At 36.7% G+C, this 18,495-nt stretch overlaps 1 protein-coding gene across 3 annotated transcripts in view; it reads left to right on the plus strand.

Annotated features, from left to right (window-relative positions):
- Lama2 (laminin subunit alpha 2) overlaps positions 1 to 18,495 on the plus strand; it is a 579,970-nt gene that overhangs the window by 263,384 nt on the left and 298,091 nt on the right. For all 3 annotated transcript variants that reach the window (XM_075946853.1, XM_075946864.1, XM_075946871.1), the window contains exons 11-12: positions 6,815 to 6,955; positions 10,178 to 10,351. In XM_075946853.1, the coding sequence (XP_075802968.1) occupies positions 6,815 to 6,955; positions 10,178 to 10,351 (315 nt within the window). The remainder of the gene's footprint in view (positions 1 to 6,814; positions 6,956 to 10,177; positions 10,352 to 18,495) is intronic.

The raw sequence follows: 18,495 nt of genomic DNA on the forward strand, positions 1-18,495 counted from the left end.
AAATTGACAAAAGGTGCCCTCCAGAAGTGATGAGAGATTTAATGGAGTAAACTCTGATTGCTTAGATAAAATTAAGAGACATTTAATATTTTTGAAACATCAAATTATACTGGTGACTCTTTAAAAGGCAATCAGTACAAAGAAGTAACAGAACAAAAAGAAGGGGAAATATCATAATGAAAATAGCTCTCAATGTTAGAAATTCAAGATGTGTTATTCTCCCACCTGCAGTTTGGGGATCAGTGGGATGGTCTGCCAATCTTAGAATGTAATAGGTAGGAAAAGAACAAAAACCATGGTTTTTATCTACTTATTTCAGTAAATAGCCTTCAGTAGGTAACCACACTTAAAAGGCTCCCAGCTGCAGAGGACAATGTTACAATAGCTTAAAACAGAATGCATCTTTTGCATCAATTCTGTCACTTTTCTGCTTAGTTTTCCTTCAGGGACTTGGGGGCTGTGGTGGTAATCTGATGTCAGCCATGGCATACGCTCTTTGTACAATTTCAGAGCAGGAATTTTTTTTCCAATGTGGACTAGGATATCTGTGCATTTTCCAGTTGTTTTTGCCACAATCCTCTGGAGAAAAGTTTTCTATTTTCTATCATACCTGGACTAGAGACACAGACCTCTGACCGGATGAATGAGTCATAGACGGAAATAATGTGCAAAGTATTTATGAACAATTTGATGTGGGTAACAAAGGGAATTAAGCTGTGCAGAGAGCTCTCCTGTAGATCAGAAGGTTCACTCTTATGCAAAGTCAAAACACGCAAGTTCCAAATCTCAGCAATCAAATAGATCTTCCTGGATGAAATGGGGATACAGTAAGAGGCTGACTTGTGGATGGAATAAAACCCCAAAACATAATGTCCCAAACCTCCAGAAAGAGTAAAACTCAGGCTTCCAAGATCATGTTAGAATGAAAGTACTAATTATATAGATGATTTTGTAGCATGCACTGTCTAAGTTGAGGGTCATTTGGCATTGTTCATGCACACGTAAAAGTCCCAGAATTACTTCTGCATCTAAATGATACGACTATCTATGAGACGAAGTGCATTCATCACACCATTGTGTTCTTCAGTAATCACTTTGAAAACTAGCAATTCTAAAGAAACATTTTCTAACACAACACTATACATCAACTGTTAGATGTGTTGTCACAGGTGCTTTTTCCTGAGATCTGGTAAAGGAAGGAGAACCTAATAAGTGCAGCTTTCCCCACTGAAGTCTCTAAGGTAGAATCCTAGTGAACTAAGCAGAGTGGCTCAGATTGTGACCTTTTTGTTTTGCCAAATTCAAAAGATCCTGTCAGGAGCAGGATTAGTTAGTTTTCCTGTTACCATGACCAAATAGCCAATAAGAAGCAACGTGATGGAGAGAGTGTTTACTATGACTTAACTGTTTCAGCAGTTGGAGGAGATACAGTCTTTCATGGTATAGATGTAACTAGAGATAAGGTAGCTGCAACAGGGAAAAGAGAATGAACAGGAAGTGGGCTAGATGATGAAAACACCAGGGTCTAAGGGCAGTGATGCATTTTTTCTAACAAGGCTCCAACTCCTGAAGATTCAACAAGCTTTTAGAAGAGTCCTGTCCTCTGGAAAGCAAGAGTTAAGTGCTTGAGTCTACAGGGGCCTTTCACATTCAGACTGCAGCAGAAGTAGTAAAGGTCCTGACATAAGTAGGTCTTAAAGTCACCACCATTTATATTTAGTTGTGTGTTAACATTTGTCTCTGGTAGAGCCTGGCAACAGTTACAGTCTTGCAATTTTGGGTTTAATGAGTGCACTTTAATCTCATCAAACATTAACATGAAGGCTTCTTGTAAAGATGTCATGTGAATCACATAACTCTCAGAACCAGAGGAGACTCAGAGAGCTCTGCATTCCAAAGTGACCAGTAAGCATCTGTAGACAAACTGAAGATAAAGTACAGGAATAACTGGATTGGTTATGTCTAGATATTTCCCCTTATTTGAACAAGGTCTAACTAGTTAGCAGACTCTGATTAACTCCAGTTCAGATGCTGCTTGAGACAGGGTAATACTCATTGGTTACAACATTATGCTCTAAATAAGTTTTTTGCCTTGTTGACATTTTGATACATTGCAGCTTATTATGAAAAAACTGAAAAATTAATTTGAGAACTGTGACCGGACCTAAAATACCTTAGTTCAAATAATAGTTAAACTAAAAGGGACAAAAACAGCGGTTGGACACCATGTTCTAACTCGTCTATGAATGCTTTATTGGTGTTTGGGGGTTTCTAGAGACCACAGAAGTTTCAGTAACTTCTTAGAAGGACTTTCAGAATTTGTAAAAATGTGTTATATTCATGTTACATTTTACCACACGAACAGCTTCAGATGAGAATAACTGTAGACAGAAGATACACATTGATGAGCCCAGGAGAAACAAAGCAAAAGAAGTTAGTCATTCTCTCCCAGTGGAAGCATGCAGAATGGGTAATCTCCTACCATGTATGACAAGGATGGAGTACTGATAACTAAGGAAGCTTACTCAACTCTTGCAGCCAGGGCCTTGTTAAAGAGATAGTCACATCACTAGGGAATGCTCAAGTGGCAAATGTTTACTTCATCTGTATTAGCCACGGAGTCTCACTGATATAGCATGACTCTGGAGCCTCCAGATGAGTAAGATAAGACAATTAGTGAGTACTAATAGAAAGTAGCCAATGAGAACCTAGTTCACACAGATACAAAACCATTTTAGAAGGCTGACTCAAATATTTTTTTGGTTAGTTCCCTGCAGTGGAATTTTATTTGTATTTTAATAAATAAAGCTTGCCTGAAGTTCAGAGAGTAAAGCAGCCCTGCTGGTCAGCCTTACAGCCCAGGTAGTGGTAACACACCCCTTTAATCCCAGTAGCCACAGTAATTGCCATAGAAACCAGGCAGTGCATGTCTTTAATCCCAGTGGTGCACAACTTTAATCCCACTCCTAGAGAGGATTATAAAATGGGAAAAAAATGACTCTGCTCTTAGTCTTATTCTGAGATTCCTGGAGGCAGGATCGCCATTTCTGACTGATGTCGAGGTAAGAGCCAGTGCCTGGATGTCTTGCTTATCTGTCCCTGATTTTTATTAATCGTGCCTCAGTCCCCCATATCATAGCAGTTGTCAACCTTGGGGTCACAACCCCACTGACAAGCATCTTTCTCCAAAAATATTTACATTGTGATTCATAAAAGTAGCAAAATTAAGTTATGAAGTAGAAATGAAAATAATTTTATGGTCGAGGGGGTCACCACAGCATAAGGCATTGTATTAAAGGCCTGCAGCCTTAAGAAGGCTCAGAACCACTGCCCTAATATAACATTCATTGTTAGATGATGTGTTTGAACATACAAAACTGCTGAGTTAACCCATTCCTGTACTGTATAGTAAGGGAATGTGTCTGTGTCCCACTGTCTCACATCTCATAAGCATTTTACTTAAGACTGTCAACTGCCTCAGTTATAATTCTTTGAATTTGTCTACTGCTTAGCTCATATTAATTTCCTCTCATATCCTAAGAGAAGAGGTTCTGTCTCTTAGGATACCCTTAAATGTCAATTATTTGACAGTCAGCCTTTAATTTTAAATAACAAATGAAATTTTTACCATATAGGAAAGTTTCAGGGAGTTTATTTTGGAATAATAAGTGACAAATGAAACCTCCTTCATATTAAACATTATTTTCACTGTCTTTCTTAGCATAGATGTCTCCCTATACCTACTGACAAGTAGAACTTTTAAATCATGCTTCAAGGTTTATTTGCAATTCCCTTCTCATCATAAAGCCTTCACAGGAAGAATTTGTGCTTCCTTAAGTATGTTCTCATAAGTTAATTTGCTTCAGGGTTGCATTATACCATATTCTATCTCCCAGCAAAGTTAATTTCAGGTGTATCCTTTTATCTAGATAGACACTGGCTTTTAAGAACAGAGACCTTGACTCTACTCTCATCACTTACAGAACCTAGAATTCCCACTTTAATGTGCTGCTTCAGGTTATTAGATTAAACTGAATATGCAGTGATTTATTTATAATTTTTCTCAAGGTCACATTACAAAGCTAAAGTGCAGCTAAAGGATTTGTAGCTGATGTCTAAAATTTTCTAATTGTTTAGCTCAGTCTGAATCTCAGAAAAGTGGCATTATTTGCTTCCAATTTAGAGTAAATGAAAAGTAGACTAGACAGAGCCCAGAAGAACACAGTGTTCAGACCAGCTGTACTGTGTCTTCAACAGAAAAAGCTAAATTTTATAATTCTAGAAATATTTCATCTTTCCTGCCTGTCCAATCTTTTGAAGATTCTCCTTTCAGCTTTGGGGATTTTTTGTCCCTAGAGGTCTGAAAGTAGATGTATTTTGCTGACATCTATTGTCACATAATATTTGGAATCAGCCTGGAACATTTAAAACTGGTGAGAGTGTTAGTAACCACATTTTATTTTCTATACATAGCCAAACTAAATATGAAGACATGGGATGGCACTGTAGGCATGCCACCGTGCTGTTAAGAATCCAGCAAATGTGAAAATATTTGGAGTTACGAATAGGTCATGAATATTAAGAGCCAAAAATCAAAGTTTAAATAAATCTCTCGGATCTAAGAAGAACCTCTTTGTTTGTTCTTTCAAATTTCTCCTTATTTGGGGACCATTTTCTGTCTTCTGTTTTTACATTTTTTACCACCCTATATTCTCAAAATTGGCTTACTACATAATTTTGTGTGTGTGTGAATGTATGTGTTGGTTTGTCTATGTGAACATTCATATGGAAGCCAGAGAAGGCCATGTTGGGTGTATTTCTCTATTAAACTCCACATTTATATTTTGAGACAGGGGCTTTTCACTGAATTTAGAGTTTGTTGATTTTCCTCAGATTGGCTATCCAGGAAGCCTGATATCCTTCCTGACTTTGATTTTCCAGTACTGGGATTAGAGGCTCACACTGTACACCCAGCATCTACTGTTATGCTTATTTTTTGGTTTGTTTGTTTTCTTTTGTTTGTTAACTTGAATGTTTGTGCTAGAACTCAGGTCTTTGGACTTATGCAGCAAGCACTTTGCCAACTAGACCGTCCCCCTAGCCTCTCAAAAATATCTTTAATAAGCATCTACTGTGTGCATAACACTTTGATATGCATAAAAATACTACCACCAAGCAATTTGTTTAATATTAATAAACCTGTATGAAGTATGAAGCCATTTCTCAACATTGTCAAGGAAACTTGCTATTTTCTGGGCATATATACATGGAAGGGTTTCTGTTGTGTCCTATATGATAACCCTGTGCACCTGACTTTGTGTTTTCATTAATTAAATAAAGTCTACCTTGTGTCAAGAGGTAGGGCTAGCAACTAGTTGACAGAAATTATTATAAAGAGTAAGAGACTGTATGGAAGATAGTAGAGACAACCACAAAAGTAGCAAGGAGGGACTTTGGGTGTGGTGGTCTCTTTTGATCTGGCAGAGCAGAAGGACACTATCTTTCAGAGACACTGGCAAAGAAAGAAGGTCTGCTAGCTACTCCTCAACCTCTGTGAGCTGGCAGGTTTTCACCCCAGCCTCTGTTTCTCAAGTCTTATTGATAATAGAACAATAGATGTTTAGTTAAAGCTGCATTCGACAACAAGGACAGGAGGCAGATCCAGAGAGGTATAAAAGTCCCTTAGGGGCTGCTCCTTTGAAGCCTAAATTATTGGCGGAGTCAGTACTAGATTCAGGTGCAGCCACTGTACTGGATATAAAACAACAGGCTTCCACCTCTGACTAAGTATTACATAGATTTGGAGAGAATAATCTCTGATATGGTTTTGTGATGATAATAAAACAGTGCATTTGAAGCTACAGAAACAGTAAGGAAACACGTTATCTGTCTAAGGAAAGGGAAAATATACAATGAGGCAGAAGGAGAATGCAGGAAGGAGGGGGATAGAGAGTCATGCATGCTTAGGGATGCTGGAAATCTATTTCCTGCAGAGGAAGCCTTCATTTGGAGGTCAAAATCAGAATTAAGCACTTCTTAACTAAAGAGTTGACACTCTCCAGGCTTTCGCTGTGTAGTCAGCTTCCTTTGGTCTGAGAACACAATATTGCCTCACCTAGAAGCAAACACATTTCTGTGTACTGGGAGGAGGATTAATGATCTTAATCTGGAGAACAGTCACTAAATAAGAATGAGTTTTGTCCATAATATTACTATATAAATAACCTATTAAGCCAAGAAGGGAAAAATTTCTCCCTTTTCTATTTATCTATATATATTCTCCCCAAATTCTCCACATCTCAAACTTCTCTGCTTACCTCAAATGCATCTATTTTTAACCTGTAATATGAAGGTATTTGGCAATTTTTTATTATTAGAAATGTTTTGATTTCATTATATATTTGAAGGTGAAGTTGTTCACAGAATGGTGAGCTTACTTTTGTCTCCACGTTCATCAGACTAACACAATTTTTTGATTCAGCACATTTAATCTACATTCTTAATAAATATCAAAATAATAAGTCTGTGTGCAGTGCTTAGTACTCAATAAACCCCACTATATATATATATATATATATATATATATATATATATATATAGAGAGAGAGAGAGAGAGAGAGAGAGAGAATGTGATGTTAGAGCAACAGATATAAACAGGAAACTTTAGAACAATTGCTTTCCATTACGTTGCTGTGCTTTCAAAGTGGGTGCGAAAGTAAAATGAGGACTACAATCATGTTTTCCTTCTGCAAGCAGAGATCTAGCCCTTCCTTGGAAGAGCCTCTGTTGCTAATACAGCTCCCTACATTTTCAGGAGAACGTTGAAGGTGAAGACTGCAGCCGTTGCAAATCTGGCTTCTTCAACTTGCAAGAGGATAATCCAAAAGGCTGTGATGAGTGCTTCTGTTCAGGGGTATCCAACAGATGTCAGAGTTCCTACTGGACCTATGGAAATGTAAGGATGCTCATTGCCCTCACACGCTGCCCCAGGCTCCTGCTTCTTCCCATCTCTGCTACTTTTGTTCTTTTGTAGGAAACTGAATAAAAAAAACCAACAACAACAATCAAAAACCAAAACAAAAGCAAACAAACGAAAGCAGCCTTAGATAAAACTTAAACTTGTCCAGAAGGAATGCATAAGGAATTTCCTTCAAATACTGTTTTTGTATTTTGGCTCAAAACATTTCAGATTGTATGTGTGGTCTAGAGAGATAACTCAGTGCTTTCTGTCTTTGGAGAGGACTGGAGTTTGGTTCCTAATACTCGTAGCCGGTGGCTCACAATTGACCGTAACTCTAGCTCCCGGGCATCTGATGTCTTCCTTTGACCTCGATAGGTATCCGCCCTCATTCACATACCTTATACAAACACACACCACACCCCAAAACAACTAAAATAATTTTATTACAGTATTTTTGTAAGTGTTTGGACTGAATCATCTTTGAGATAGATACAATTCTTTCAGGTCCCCTGTGTGAAACATAATGAAAATCATTTTGCTTTCATCCCAAGCACAGGATGTATGAGAGAAAATATACAATCACAATGGTAAATATTGCATTTCCATTCACAAATATAATCTCGGTGTAACATAATAAAAACCGGTCTTGTCAGCTCTTCAGGAATAAATGAGACTGTCTTTCTAAAGAAAACACATGTTACATGTCTACCCACATTGCCCATCATGCTCCTCATTGTCTTCAGAGAACCATTTGTTCCCCTGTAGAAAAAAATGTAAGTGGAAAACGGGATTTGGGGGAATTGCCGTAGTCACCTTGTCTGAACTTTGAGTGCAGACCATATAGGAAGCAGGCTGGGAGAATAGGCATTTAGGGTGAATGAAGACATAGATCTCTGGAGAGAGACCCCAGAAACACTGTGGGGTTGTTCCTGGAGAGTTATTAATCAATTGTGAACAGCAGAGAGGCATGCCAGAGTTACATTTTACAGACTGATATTTTTGATAAGCTCCCTCCTAAGCACTTCTTCCAGCTTCGATCTGCAAACTACTCCAGAGCACAATCATGAAATGTTGTACTGTCTATATCGCTTTTAAGTCAAGTAGCTTTTGACTGTACTCTTGTGTCTGAGTGAGGATCTCTAGATACTTATCCAATGTATTGATTTCAAAGAAAACTTCAAGGAAACAATAACAAATGGACTCAAAGTCTAACTTCTTCATTCTGTTTGCAGAGTCATGTTTAACAGTTCCTGACAAATCCACTGCTAAATTTAAGTTTTATGGTTTGCGAAGGGACAGAGGTCTCACTCAAGTCTTGGTCTTCAGAATGAAGATCCACAATCTTATTCAGATGTCTCAGAACACCTGAAGGACAACTAAAGTTAGATAGAGAAGCAGATGTGAGAATTTACTATTGTTTACTTAGCCAATATCCTTTGACCCGGTTTAGTCTTTTCTTTTGAGCAAAGCTGTCTTAGATATCCCAAAGCTTTAAAGATGAACAAATACAAATCAAATAATCTCTACACAAAAAAGAAAATTAAACGTTATAATTAGTCTATACATTGTTAACCTTAACACCCTGGTTGCTATTAATCATTTGAAACACCAACTATACCTTGGGCAGTAGTATTCTGAAACTGGTGGTGATTTGCCTTGGTTATCAGCTTGCCTAGACTGAGGGTTGAGAAAGACTTAAGTAGAGAACTCCTCTGCATATAGGCAAAAAAGTCTGGATTACATGGATTCTCATTACATAGATGGTTTATCCTACTGATTGATTAAAATGTTGAATAGACAATTAGGAGAGGATATTAATGTAGTAAGTGGGGCCTGGCAAGAGGAAAGAAGTTCAAAGGAAAGGTTTTGGGAAGATGAATCAGACCATGGATTCTTCCACTCTATACCCCGCCATCATGAGTTAAATGGCTCTTCTCCACCAGAATCTGACCACTGTGATGGGCAAATCTTCTGGAACCTAGAAGCAAAATAAATCCTTCCCACCTTAAGGTATTGATATTAGATATTCTGTCACAGTGGCAATGAAACTAAAACAACCCTGGTGTCTTTGCCGGTAGGCTTGTATCTCAGCAAACACTACCTTGTCTTAACTAGACAGGGTGGCTTCAATTGGAAGTAGAAGATAGGCCTGACCTTGACTGGGGTATAACAGTGTAAAGCAAATCATTACAAAATCATTACTCTTCTTTATTCTTACTTTAAAGTGATTTCCTTTTCTGGGCCAGAGTACTTAAATCATGTGGGAAAGTATATATTCCGTTTTGGTATATGTTGTCATAGCAACATTCTTGTGGATTCAAATGACCTGGAGCCTCAAAACAAAACATTTATAAAGTAGGAAGCATTGAAATATTGAATGAAAAACTACCCTTTAGGTCTGGCATGTATGATTTCCTTTTGTACTCTGTTCCACGAATACAAATGCAACACTTGTGAGATATTAGGTTTCATAAAACAGTTATAAATATTACTGAAGTGAAGAGTGTAAAATTCCAAGTCAAATTATTTGATAAATTATATGACATTATAACAAATGTATGAGTTAGAATCAGTTTCTATTTTTGGTGAAGCTACCAACTCGCTTGCTATGCAAACATGAGGACCTGAATTAAAATCCCTAGGACTCACATAAATGGCCCTGTGCCATTGGGCAAGCCAATAACCCCAGAACTGGGGAGACACTGATGGGAGGGTCCTGAGCTTGAAGGCCAATCTAACTAAATCAGGGCCAGGAAAGTTAGAGAATATGTCTCAAAACCTGAATGGTGAAGGAATTGAGGAAGACAGTAGGTGCTAATCTCTAACCTCACCACATGCACACACACTGTATCTGCACGCTCGTATGCACAGACACATCTGCCACAAGGGCATGCTCATGCATGTGTGCAAGCATGCATAGCTGGCTCTTGGAGTCACTTTTTAAATATTACATGGGTCAACCAGGGTTCTCAAAAGCATCAATTAAAAAATAAACAATGGATTCTATGGGAATACACAGGGTAAGCATGGTGATACATACACCGGATACAGTCCCTACGACTTTTAAGTGTCTGTAGCTTTTCCCCACTCCTAATTTCAAAACCAGCAAGCTCAATGCTGGAATAAATGAACTACTCCTATCTTTTGCTTGTGTGTGTGTGTGTTGTATGTTTTGTTTTTGTTTTTGTAACCAGGAACTGTTATATTTTCTTTAAGATTCAAGATATGCGTGGCTGGTATCTCACAGACATCTCAGGCCGCATTCAGGTGGCTCCCCAGCTTGATGATCCAGACTCACCTCAGCAGATAAGCATCAGCAACTCGGAGGCACGGAGGTCCCTCCTGAATGGATACTACTGGAGGGCACCAGCTCCATATCTAGGAAACAAAGTAAGTCCATTCTGATGGAAACTATATTTTAACTGGCCTATGTAGAAAGTGAGTTTTAGTTAATACTTTTCAATTGAAATCAAACATCTACTGTATTAGATTTCCAGGAGCAACATAATGAGATAAGTTGGACAATCTTCACATGACATGACTGATAAAAAGTTGGAGATAGCAAAAGTCTTTGACAGCTTTAGATTTTTATATTGGTTCTAGGTAAGCTTTTTGAAACAGTGACTATTAATGTAATCGCTAGAGTCTTTTGGAAAACATATTTCAGACGTTGGAGTAAACCATGATATATTTATTTAAATATAACGGTCTTTTACAGTAGTCTAGGGTGGCATATTTTACAAAGTTCCCCTCATCTCTTTCAGTTTTATTTCAAAATTGATAAGCAAGGCAGTTGCCTTTTCCTTCTATTCAATATGCACACTAATTGGAAAAATAGAGTTATTATGTATCTAACTCAATGCTTGTTATGAGATATGTATAGACTACATACTTTTTAGAAATTTGGACAGAGAAGTACCCTGAACTAGCCATATTGAAAGCACATATGTAAAATACACACAGAGATGAACAACAAGAGCAACCTTGAAAACTCACAGTGTATGTATGTATTTGTGTGTGTGAAGTTTTTGCTAATGTACATAAAATCTCTCTAGATGTATTTTTTGGTGTTTAGGATTCTGTTTTCTTTTGTCAAATAATTTGTTAGAACCTAAATTTAATTATTATGTGAATAATTTTCCTAGTGTATGAAAATTAGTATCTAGTCAGGGATTAAGTTACCTCATTACACCAGACGCTGGCAATGGCAAAACCTAGTGATGGGGTAATGACATCACCTTTCACCTCTGAGAATATATTGTTAATACTGGTTATATTAAAAAATAAAATCTCTTCATTGGTTAAGTAAACAAAAGTATACTTACAATTATTATCTGTACTACATAACATGTGAGCTTTGAAACAAAAATGATAGTAGTTATAGACTGCTCAATGAATAGGAACTGGTAATTATAGCTGATTGAAACATTTTAAGTCATAGCCAGGTTCTTATTTTTAACAGGCTTCTAAATGCTACTATGAAAAATGTGTAAATGAATAAAGTAGGTTTTCAATGAACACGTATTTTAAAGTAGACAGCATATGTTGCATAAAATTCAATAGCTGTAATAAAAATATAATTAAACTTTTATTTGCTAGGCCCATTATGACATGAAGTCGTTTTATCCTATTCTATTTAGAAATCTCTTATATGCCTGCCTTGAATTTCTTCTGCTTAACATTGCCAAAAAGTAGAAAAATAAAAATGAACTTCTTTTTTGTTGTTGTTGTTGCTGAAAGAGCTTCATGAAGAAATTTGGGTCAAAATCAGATGAGCTTCAAACATTTCTTTTCTTTTTTGCTTTCTTTCTTTCTTGTTTTCTTTTCTTTCTTTTTTTGATGATACTATGTTAAAACTTAGCTAATTAAAGATAGTTACTAATAGAAATTACCATTACCATATTTTCCATCCTTTCTTTTTTGGTCATATGCCTTTTCTTTCTGTTGGCTGAAAATCAAACTAACAGAAGGAAAGCAAGCAAGTGGGATATGAAATAACATTAGAGCAAAGCATTTGGACATCCTGTTCATAGTAGTTTGATCCCAAAGATAACTTCCTTCGTCTGGCTGAGCTGTTTCTTCTAACCACCCACAATGAAACACTTCATATTCTGCAGCAGATCATTTTCACTTCACAGAGCGCTGCCTGCCAGTGTCCCCATTTCCATTCCATGAGCAAAATGATGGTAACAGAGTGTGCAAATTCTTTGACGACGGAAGGCATTTTTTAGAGTACCGTGGAAGCCCTCAGTGGTTTACTGTCAGCATCCTCAGTATGAATGAAACAATTTGCCTTAATAACTGAACCATATAAATTTTTGATACCACAATAATACTGCCAGCTCTCAGAAATTACCACAGTACATCTTAACTGTCATGTCACATCACGTAAATTATAGTCATGATGACACACTTAGCTTGCTTGATTTAATATCTTGCTAAGGAAATGGAAAATTGTAGGTCCTTGTTTGTAAATTCAATAAGCTCCCTTCTCTAAACAGTTGAGGCTAATTCTTTTTTTTTTTTGCCAGTAATTGCCATTTGAATAAGAGCCACTGCCAGAATCTGATAGGAATAGTACATCATGATTTTCTTTTACATCTGCTTAATCGCCGAGTTTTATTGATAGCCATGGCCTGTAGACTATGAGAACATGATGTCGTCTCTACTTTTTTAGGGTTAATTCCTAAGGTAAAAAATTATTCATGAAATGTAATCACTTTTCCTTAAAAGTAAATGGGATAAATTGAGAAACATGTTTCTATTTCTTTAGTTATACAGCTGCTTGTAATAGAGGGGAAAGATGATGTGTGTGTGTGCTCCTGTAATAAAGCCACTGCAGTTCTTCCTGCATCTCTTAGCACCCTAACCACACCTGATAAAAGAGCTCCTTTGACATCATACAAGTCATCCTGATTGTCACCAAACTCAAGAATGCAAACCACTTCAATACAGAATACCTTTAATCCTATGAAACAACACTACTTTGTGGAAAGTAAGGGTCTTTAGGAGTAGTGTGGGAAATCCTTCTATGTGTTGCTTTTATTAGTTAATGAATAAAGAAGTTGTTTTGGCCTGTGATAGGGTAGAACAGAGCTAGGTGGGGAAAATTAAACTGAATGCAGTGAGAAAAAAGGCAGAGTAAGCAGAATCCATGTAGCCACCAGAGTGGAAAGACATGATGAGCTGCCAGCTAGAACCTTGCAATCTTGGTTTATTGATACAAATGTTATATATATATATATATATATATATATATATATATATATATATATATATATATATTCTGGTATTGATTAAGATATTGTGTTGGTGCAGTTCATTTAAAAATGTAATGTCCAATTAAGAAATATAGATTAATAGATAATCATCTATAATAGTCAAGCTTGTAGTCATGTTAGTTAAATTTTCTAGATGTACAGAGACATATTTCAGATGGATAGATAATATTCAAACCTTTCAAAGACTACAGAATGTGGCATTTAAAATGTTTTAAGAGCTTAAGACTTTTTATGACAATGAGACACATCTGCTCCTGGCAGTACCAATTACTTCAAGAGGAAGATGGGCATCGAAGAGGCTTCTTATGGATTTTGTTAGACATTTGGGCAAGAAACTGCTCTTGTCTGGACTGCTTGATATTATGCTGTATGAACTGGACGTACAGGACCCACAGAAAAATGACTTCTGAAGTTACCTAAAGAAGGTGAGACAGTCCTTTGGAGTTCATGAAGTATCATGAAAAAGTCTTCAAGACATTCTGTAGAATACAGAAAAAAAGCTACTGATAAATTGCCAATATAGACAGAACTGTCTTTAATATTTAAAAGTCTGCTGGATACTTTGAGCCTGTAGGCTGAAGATGGTTGCTCCGAGAATACAGAAAAACTTTGAGTGACTTTCCAGACAGCAAGATGTCTCAGTTATTTCTAGAATTCTGGAAGTTGCTTATGATGCGCCTCCTGCTTACTTAGATAATATTACATCTTTCTGGAGTCTTTGATGGAGTTGAAGAATAAATAGTTATAGTTATAGTTTTCCTTAGATACGATAAAAGATAAAGTAGATATAAATATTATAACTGTAATTCTTGCTTAATTCCTGTATTGCTATATGTAATTTTACTATGTAAAAGTTAAAACCTTCCTTTTTATTTAAATAGAAAATGGGAAATGGTGTGGTAAGTCCTTCTGTCTTTTATTGGTTGCTTTTATTGGTTAATGAATAAAGAAACTGTTCTGGCCTGTGATAGGTTAGGACAGAGCTCTGAGGGGGAAACTAAACTGAATGCTGGGAGAAAGAAGGCAGACTCAGGAGATGCCACGGAGCTGCCAGAGGGGAAAGATGCAAGCTGCCAGCTGGAACCTTGCCCATAGGCCACAGGCCTTGTTGTAAAATGTAAAATAATAGAAATTTTTTTTTTTAAGATTTAAGAGTTAGCCAGAAATATGCTTAAGTTATTGATCAAACAGTATTGCAAATAATAGTTTTTGTATGATTATTTTGGGCATCTGGGCAACCAGGAAATGAACAAGCAGCCTCCTTACAAATGGTAAGTGTGTGTGAATCATGGATGAAGTTCAGAAGATTGTAGCCGATTTATATACAGGCCACCAAAACTATTTTGTCATCTCAACTGTGAATTAATTCCTCATTAGTAATCATGCCGATGTTTTCTCCTATGTGAGCAGATGTCAGGCACCATTGAGAGTTTGTTTCTATGTGATTTTCCCATATCATTCTCAATTCTCCAAAAGGGTTAACTCAGCTGCCCACTGGGTGCAGTGGGTAACATTTTATTTTCACAGTCCTGGGCATATGTTACTGCTTGTCTTTAGGGCATTGTGCAAGTGGTTGTTGTGTGGAGGAACAGGCAGAAGAGGAACACAGAGCTAGATAGAGGACAGAGAACCCTGCTGGCTTCCTGAAAGCAGCTGCTGTTCAGAAACAGTTTGGGAATTTCAGAGTTAGGCTAATTTACTGCATTAGTAAACTAAATGCTGCTGGAATACTGATAAAGTCATTTGCTTAAGGGTCCCCTAGTGGACTGAAATGGTTGGTGCAGTATCCAAGAGCAGTTCTCTGTGTCTGTAAAATTCTCTGAGAAGCTGCTTTGGTGCACTTGTTTCAGTTTTTACATTCCTGTTAAGTTTAAAATTCTGTCTTTGAACTTTACTGAATTAACCATAGGAGACTTTTTTTTGACAAAATCACTCTTATTTTCGATACCATCATATTGGATATCTCTGACTAGTTCAGAGAAACATCCATTAGTTTATGCTGCTAGTAATGACTATAATTAGTTTGGGTTTAAGCTCTGCCTGATGGAGCCTTTCCATGAAGCATCTCTGGCAAATTCTTTTGTTGTACTCCCTAGACGTTCTCTGGAGAGCCCACTTTACATCTGTGTACAGGAAGAAAATGAATGCTGGAATCGCTCAGGCAGTGTGGATCTTATTACATAAAAAGATCTGAGAAAATACATTGATTGATGGTACATTCTGAAACAAACAAACAAGGGTCAAAAAAATGATTTTGATTAGTGTGTTGACATATGACCCCTGAGGGGGAGTTTGTGTGGAAATTGGAAGCAGATTTCAAACTCATTTGTTTAAAAAAGTTAAAACACTAGCAGTCATCTTCCACGCTTCTCTACGTTGTTCAAAACTGAAGTTCAAGCAGAGTAGGGTACTCTTGCCTGAAATCCAGAACTCAAGTGAGGAGGGAGGGTCACTTTGCGTTTGAGGTTAGTAATGTCGTGGGCACATAGTGCTTCTAGGATAGACAGAGTGAGAGCCTGTATAATAAATAAATAAATAAATAAATAAATAAATAAATAAATACATACATACATACATACATACATACATACATACACACATACATACATACATACATACATAAGTCACCAACAAGTGGAATTTTCCTTTCTTTTCTCCACCAACAATTCCCTCTAACTTGAATTTTGAATTAAGTCAAATGGATTAATTAAAATCACTCTAAATGTAAAGAAAGTCCTGGCCATAAAAGTTAAAAGGGTAAGTCAGCTGGTAGTTTCTTTAATTTCAAAAATCAAAACCTATCAAGAAAGATTTAGAAATAGACTGGGACCCAGAAAATATTTTCTCCCTGTAAAAATTCAGATAAATTGTTAAGGATAAATGAGTAAATACATGTTGAAACATGAATAGACCAAGGAATCACTCATTGACTATAATCACTATGAAATCTGCTATGCAAAAGTACCTACCCCTCCCAATGATTCAAGATCACCAAGAATAGCCTTAGAGCAAAGATATATTCTTGCTCTAATATTAGTTTGAGATGTACTTTATTTCTCTCAGAAAAATAGTATATAAAAGATCATTCTAATGTTCATACGCATTTTGTTTTCCTTGTTTTATGATGAAATGTAATAGGCACAAAGAACACTTTTTATAATTACCTGTAAGAGTTAAGTTAGGTAGGGAAACATTCAGTTTAATATTGGCAGAGGTTTCTATTCCCCAGTCCTGCAGTATACACACAGAAACTACATTATTTGCAATACCGTTTGGCCAATAGCTTAAGCATATTTCTGGCGAACTTTTATATCTTAAATTAACCCATTTTTATTAATCTTTGTATTACCACGTGGCTGTGACTTACCAGCAAGGTTCCAACAAGCACCAGTGGAGGCGTTTTCTCTCCTACAGTGGCTGCATGGCTTCTCACAAATTCTGTATATAGATCTCTTTCAGCCTGACTATATTCTGTTAAGTCATTGGCCAACAGAAGCTTCTTTATTAACCAATGGCAGTAAAACATATTCATAGCATACATCACCTCCCACATCAGTTTAACAACAAGTTATAAGGGAGATAAAGTAGTTTCCTTAGTAGATCTCTTTCAGCCTGACTATATTCTGTTAAGTCATTGGCCAACAGAAGCTTCTTAATTAACCAATGGCAGTAAAACATATTCACAGCATACATCACCTCCCACATCAGTTTAACAACAAGTTATAAGGGAGATAAAGTAGGTTCCTTAGTAGTATTTCAGTGTGAATAGGTTGTGATTTGATAGACAACAAAACTAATAAAATCTAGTACTTTATCATTGGAATTTTTTTGGGGGGGTCAGGCCAGAGGAATTCCTGATCACTATGATTCTACACAAAATATTCCATCTAATATATTCACTCAGCTGTGAAATTCTGTTTTCATGTGTGTTAATATACGCAGTCAAAATCATTAGCGAGTAAACCAAGCGACCTCACGAGGATAACAAGGAAAGCACAATGGGTATCTAGATGTGTGCTACCCTTTGCATTTGGAATTGTTCAGACGTTGATTTTTTACTTCTTTGAGTCATTTAGCTTTGGAATAAAAGTACTGAAGCAACATACCCAACAGAACACGTATGAGCAGAAACAATAAGATCAGGGCGGGAGACCCAGGCAGAAGGTTTGAGCTCAATCCACCCCGGACTATCGAGTGCGGCCCTATCTCAAGCAAAGGCAAAAATAAAATAAAAAAAAATAAAGATACGAATTATTTGAACGGGAAAGAAAGCAAAGAACAGCAGAGAAGACACAGACACAAACCTAAATCAGAAGGAAGAAAATGAAAAAAAGTTAAGCAAAAGAGGATAATGACATGTAAAGAAATGTAAATAAGGCTTCTGTGGTGATCACAGTATCAGCAAAGTGTCTGCTGTACAAGTTTGAGCTTCAAATCTGAGTTCAAATCTCTAGTCTCCAAGTGAAAACCACAAAGAGCAGCCTTCAGCTCTAATCCTAGTGTTTCAGCAGGAAAAAAAAAAATTGGTTTTGTAGCTTGCCAACCAAATTGGCAAGTTTCAGCTTCACTAAGAAACCCGGTCTCACAAAATAAAGGTGGTGGCCAATTTAGGAAGAACACATTGTATATATGCAAACATATGCACGAACATACACACAAAAAATAATAATTAAAATGACTTAAAAATTACAGAGGAGATATCAAAATGTGAATAAGGGCAAAACACAAGAATTCATATACTAAGTATCAGCAACTTGAAAAATGACAAAATGCAACACAGTGATTTGACTCGGGTAGAAAAGCCCCTCACTCCCTTTAGTCTTACAAGCAGTGGGAGCTTCTTCTCTTGCAACTTTGTATGACTTGAAATCTTTGGTTTAAACAAAACCTTGACCAGGGAGGTAAGAAAATATAACTCATCATCTAAAGTTACAGATGAAAATAAAAGCAAACGCCTTTTAGCAATCACTATTTATACAAAGATTCAAAATGTCAGTATAGCTAAAAGACAAGTCCATGATTGCCCCATTCATAAGTGGACACTTAATTTTTAGCCAAATGTCAAATCTGTTCCAGTAGGATGGACTATGGCTCTGGAGTCAAGAATTATTTGCAGGGAAAAGGATAAGTTATGCACTCTTACCTTATCATGAATAAAAATGAATTCTACTTGGAAACAAAGATTAAAATTTCATAATCATGCTAACTGAGCTCTCTGAAGATAACACATTGAGTTGTCTGCTTGGCTGACAA

Source organism: Microtus pennsylvanicus, chromosome 1 (genome assembly GCF_037038515.1).
Source record: "Microtus pennsylvanicus isolate mMicPen1 chromosome 1, mMicPen1.hap1, whole genome shotgun sequence".
NCBI classification, from domain to species: Eukaryota; Metazoa; Chordata; class Mammalia; order Rodentia; family Cricetidae; genus Microtus; species Microtus pennsylvanicus.